This window comes from Choloepus didactylus, chromosome 7 (genome assembly GCF_015220235.1).
Source record: "Choloepus didactylus isolate mChoDid1 chromosome 7, mChoDid1.pri, whole genome shotgun sequence".
Classification (NCBI taxonomy): Eukaryota; Metazoa; Chordata; class Mammalia; order Pilosa; family Megalonychidae; genus Choloepus; species Choloepus didactylus.
The window spans coordinates 118,312,523-118,318,070 of NC_051313.1; the positions used below are offsets into that span (position 1 = coordinate 118,312,523).

General features: G+C 51.9%; 1 protein-coding gene across 4 annotated transcripts in view; it reads right to left on the reverse strand.

The window, feature by feature from the left end:
- Positions 1-3,483, reverse strand: part of ZBTB9 (zinc finger and BTB domain containing 9) — a 64,899-nt gene extending 61,416 nt beyond the window's left edge. For all 4 annotated transcript variants that reach the window (XM_037842735.1, XM_037842732.1, XM_037842734.1 and 1 more), the window contains exons 1-2: positions 3,301-3,483; positions 447-3,079 (exon numbers count right to left, since the gene is read on the reverse strand). In XM_037842735.1, coding sequence (XP_037698663.1) covers positions 1,610-2,998 — 1,389 coding nt within the window. In that variant the 5' untranslated portion in view covers positions 2,999-3,079; positions 3,301-3,483 and the 3' untranslated portion in view covers positions 447-1,609. The remainder of the gene's footprint in view (positions 1-446; positions 3,080-3,300) is intronic.
- Between the last annotated feature and the right edge of the window lie 2,065 nt (positions 3,484-5,548).

The window sequence follows — 5,548 nt, forward strand, 5'->3', positions numbered from 1 at the left end:
TGACTTCAATTCCTATGTTTACCACCTTCAGCTACACACATGGTCATAGTCTGGCATATGGAGGAATTAAGTGTTTCTCTGTGAAACCTCTGTTGATCTATGAAAGGAAGTCTTCACTCTGCTTCCTTGGTGCCACTACAGCAGCTTGTACTGCCCTTTACCATGGGCGTACCATACCACTTTGCAAGTATCTATCTTCTGTATAAGCTGTGAACTCTTGGAAGGCAGAGGATTAATCAGGTTCTAGCTTAATGCTTTGCATAAAATGTTTGTAGACAAATTAAATGACGACTAAACATTATACACAACACATGAAGTCAGAATATTATAAAGATCATGTGAACCAACCCTTTTAGAAATAAAAGAAAGAACCAGTTTGGAGGTACATCCTATCCCATTCCAAAAAAAAAGTAACATTTCAGACTCTGAAAGGCAAGGTAACTTACCTGTGGTTATTCAGTGGCAGGTCAGGCTTAGAATCTGGCCAGGTAAAGTCCAGGACAGTGTTCTCTGTGACATCATCCCATTCTTGCCCCATCAACATCTGCAACTCTGTTCTTATATAGTCTCTCCCGCACAAATTACTCAGTCCAGTCCACTGTCAGTTCAGATTTCAGGGCAGTTTATTTGAAAAAATTAAGTAACCTGCAACAGCCTCTGCCTCTCAATGTGGCTGTCCCCATCATGTAAGGGTGGGGATGGAAAGGGAGAGGGTATAGTCCCACTGTGCAGTTACTCTCCAGCCTTCAGCATGTGCTATCTTAGCCCTGAATCCCTCTGTCCACAACAACTTGCTCAGAAAGCAGTGGTGTTCCCTGGGAACATTTTAAATCGTAGCCATCTCCTGAGTCCACTGGTCACATTCTAGTCACCATAATCAAAATATGAGTGTTCAGTGGTGGTCAAAGGTAGACAAGAGGCACAAGCTGTTGAAGGACACTACCCTCTCTTAAAGAGTGTTCTAGGAACGACACCTGGAATGCTCCAATTTATTAAAGTGCTCAACTATAACATAAAAAAATAAAGGCATTGGGAAGGTATTTACTGGTGAGAAAGCAAACGATCTGAGAGACTTCTAGAAAGACAACAACAACAAAAATACAGAAAATGAACTCTGCTCACATTATTACAGCAGTGATGAGGGAGAGGAAAGCTCAGAGCTTAGTCCCTGAATTACTCAAACTCTGAATCAAATGTATCCCTAGATGGAGACCCGGCTCCTTTACCTCCTCATAGACATTGAAACATTTACCATTATGTCTTTTTGTTCTAACACTTCTCTCACTAAATAATTTAATCTTCTGGTCTGAAATTTGGTTTCCTGAACGCATATCACCACTAGGAAAGGAAGGTCTGTTATGGGCAAGTGATAAATTTAAATGTGGCATATAAACCACTTTCCTGTAGCATGGTCAGCAGAAACCTGGGGTGAGATGAAAAATCTGAGTTATCATATCTGCCAGGTTGAGGTCCAAACCAAGAACAAGAGATCACCTGCAGAACCATAATCTATCCATCTTTTTGGCATGATTGCAAAGGTAGTGAGAGGTGAGTATCCATCAGCAGCAGGGGCTCTCTTATTCTGGAAGTTAGTGTATGGCCTCAGCAGTCACTTGTAAGTCCAGTGGGCTGTGGCCCAGCCCTGGCCCTTGCACAGGTCCTGGTGGCGAAGGAAATAGGCATGGACTCGGAACCGACGGCCACAGTGGGGACAGGCATATAACGCTCCAGCGTGGGTCTTCATGTGCTCTGTCAGATGGTGCTTCAGTTTGAAGCGCTTGTTGCAGATGCCACAGCCAAAGGGCCGAAGGCTGAAGGTCAGCATGATGTGCCGGTCACGCTTTGGCTTCACTGCAAACCGCTTCCCACACAAACAACCAAAGCATTTTCCATCTGCAGGGGGTGCTCCCCCTAGCTTCACGGGCCCATGTACAGCTTGTCCCATTCCCCCAGGTCCTCCATCTCTTGACAGGATTTCATTCCCATGAAGATCCACTGGTTTCCAGGATGGGCCTCCTCCCCCAGATGTTGTCCCTGCTCCTGAGGGCAGCAGAAACCCTAGGTCCCCGTCTCCTCCAGGAAATACTTTGGTCTCCTCCTTTGCTCCTCCAGACTGAGTTCCACCTCGTGATAGCTCCTCCTTAGGCTCAAAGGGTTCCTGCTTAATGTAGATGATTTTGGGGGGCAGTGCAGGAGGGGCAGGAGGCTCAGGTGGAGCACTCTCACCCTCTGGAAGCCTGTGTGGAGTAGCAGATAGGGGCAGGTGGTGGGATCCATGAGAGTGGGGAAAACCCCCTGACACTCTCTGGGGCTGAGGAGTCTGAGAGAGTGCTGCTGACCCCTGGTCCTCATCTTCTTCTTCCTCCTCCTCCTCCTCCTCCTCTTCTTTCACTTGAATCTGTAACACTTCTCCCAGTTCACTCCCCTCCCCTCCAACAGGGCTATCTGTAGAAGCAGTGGACTGCACCATGGTCTGGAAAGGAGAACGAATGCACCAGCCTCCTGGAGAAGATGTGGTGGAAAGAAGTGTGTGGTAGGGGGTCACTCCATGCGCTGAAATGCCACCACCTGAGGTTTCTAGTTCTCTAAGAATCTCCGAGCACTGATCTACTACTTGCCACATTTGGAGTCCACTGGCCACAAGGAGGTGGGCAGGGAGGGCATGGAGTGGCAGGTGGAGGCGCCCTGAGTAAATAAGCTGGAGCAGCCCCTCAAAGGCATCTGCTTCAATGACGCTAGGCAGGGTGAGACGTGGTGCATCCCCCAGAAGAAGCTTGTCATGGAAGTAAGGAGAGGCAGCGGCCAACACTGCTTTGTGAGCCCTAAGTTCCCGACCCTGCACCATGAGGGACACATCACAGAACTTCCCTTCTAGCCGGTGGCGGTTCAGGGATTCCAGGAGCGACGAGCTATGCTGAGGGAACTCGATCTGGATTGTCCGTGGGGCTGGGTTGAAGATCGGGGAGGACACAGGAGGCCAAGGCGTCGAGGTATCCATGGACTCCTCGGAAAGAGAGAGATCCCAAAAAGTCAGGAAGAGGAGATGGGGACTGGGGATAGAACCCAGGCGGGATGAAGGCTGTGGAGAAACGAAATGGAGGTCACAGAAGCCCTGGATAAGCGGAACCGCGTCTCCTCAAACAACTCCCCTTCCCCCAACATGTGGAAACTTTTCACTCAGCGGTGGTTTGTCCAGATCAGTTCCGCGCCCTTCCCCACCAACAAAACGAAAACAAACACCACCACCAAGCAGCAACCAGAGCCTGTGGAAGATGAAGAGGAGGAAGTCCCTGAGCTCACCTGTCCCGGACCGCTCCTGCCCGGCCTCTCCGATCCACCTCACGATGCCCCAGAGACAGGCTCCCGGGAGGCTACAGCCACCAAGAGTCCGCGGGGCGCCACCGGACAGCCTTCCCCGCCGACACACCCCCACCGTTACACACACGCCGCTGCTCTCCCAGTGCCTCGGTAGCTCCAGCGCAGACTCCGGCCGGAAGCCACCGCCTTCCCGCTGGACGCCGACGCCGGGTGGGGCTAGGGCCTCAGCCAATCGGAGAGCGGGTGTCTACAAGCTTGGTGTTGATTGGTTGCAGGGGTGAGAAAGGCGTTGCTCGTAGCCGAGCGCCGGGGCGGATTGGGTGACTGGGGGATGCTGCCCAGGTCTCTGCCACTACGGGAGGGCGGGAAGCCCGGAACGGAGGGGCGAACTGTGAGTCACCCTGGAAAGTTGGGTTTCCCGGCCAGTAAATGCAGCGCCCGCCCCCTGGCAAGTGCCGAAGGGGACGAGGTTAGTTGAGCCCCTGCTGTGGGCCAGGAACCTGTCCTCTCCACCTTGTATCCTCCCACCAGCCCCGCGAGGTAGGCCTTGCGATCCTCAGCTTCCAGGATAGGAAAACCGAAGCTGGAAGTCACTCGGTTGACAAATGGTGGGTCTGGGGTTGGAACACAGATTTACTAACGAACCAGGCTTTTCCCCTGTTCCGCAAGGGAACATTTTACCCAGTAATTAAACAAATCTTATTTCTAGTAACTATTTTTTGAAAAGATATATAGATATACATACAGACATAGACTTGGAATCCTTTATCAGATAATGGTACTGTTTCACGGCCTCTTTGTTTCTTTACTCCTTTGGGCTAAGTGGAGCAGTAGGTAAAGGGAGAGCTAGACTGAGGTTTGGCTTGTCCCTGCAAAACCCTTGCTCTAGGTAACAGCATGGAATAAATGTCCTTGCCGGGTTGGGAGAGTGATATACTCTGAGGACTGTAGCATCACGGAGGGCTAGACGGTCATTCTCTCAGGTTGTCAGCCTACTTTCAAAATGAAGGTCCTACACCCTACTGGTCCGTCTGGAGGTCCCAACCTAGGAAGGGCACCACAGCGATAAAAGAACAATCTCTGTTTATTAAACATGATTTTTCTGTTTCACCACACACTCCAGAAAAAAAGGAAATGAGGCTGGGAGTGGAGAAAAAGGGACAGTGGTGGGGGTTAGAGAAGACTGCGAGTTAGGTGGGGAGGGAGAACGAGAAAACAAAATAAAACAGGTAGGAAGAGCATCTCCCTACCCTTAGGGGGGTGGGTGGGGAGAAAAGGGAGGGGGTAGGGGGCCAGGAAGCTCTGTACAGAGGGGTTGCCCCCAGCCCACACACACACACCCCGGATATGTACAGTACAAACCCCAGATAATTACAACAGCCAAAGAGGAAAGGAGGAAGGGGGTCCAGGGGTAGGGCCTGAGGTGGGGAAAGCAGAGGAAAGGGCACAGGGATAAAATTTCACATATTTACAACTTGTATATAAGTATAAATTTGGCCCCGGCTGGGTGTATGTGTAGGGGGGATGGGACTGAAGGGGAACTGTCCATACAAAAGAAAAAAGGGTCTCAATACCAAACGCAAATAGGGATGAGGGGGCAAGGCTGGGTAGGGGACAGCAATCAGGGAAGAGGGGGTGCCAGGGAGGAGCTTCTCTCCTCCTATGGCCGACCCACCCTAAACCCCATCCATCCTACCTCCCCTATCCCGCCAGAGAGCTATGTACAGAGAAACACCGAAAAATTGTGGAGCTGGCGGGAGGGAGAGAGGGAGATGGAGAGAGATTGGAGGTGGGGGGGGGAGGGTGAGAGGGAAGCCCAGCCCTGTCCTACCTCCCCCAGGGGAACAGAGTTATGAAAGGGGGGGGGGGTCCCTCAACACCCCTCCTCCAACACAGGTCCCCCCATCCTGGGGGAGAGAGACATGGCTTTTCCTAGTGTAAGTTCCCCCCTCCCCCTGGGAGTAGAGACCAAGAAGAGAGAGGGGAGGGGCAGAGTGGGCACTGTTTGTGAGGGAAAGGCAGATAAACTCGTCTGTCCTCCCCCACATATGTACCCTCCTAAACCCCAACCCCCTCACTCTAACCTCAATTCCACCCCACCCAACACACTGGGGGAGGGGGGGGCATAAGCCCCCTCACCCCGCTCTGGGACCAGCCAAGAGCAGATCAGGTGTGGGAAGAAGGAGAGACAACTCCCATTCCCCCCTTGCCGCCCCCTCCCTGCCCCGGT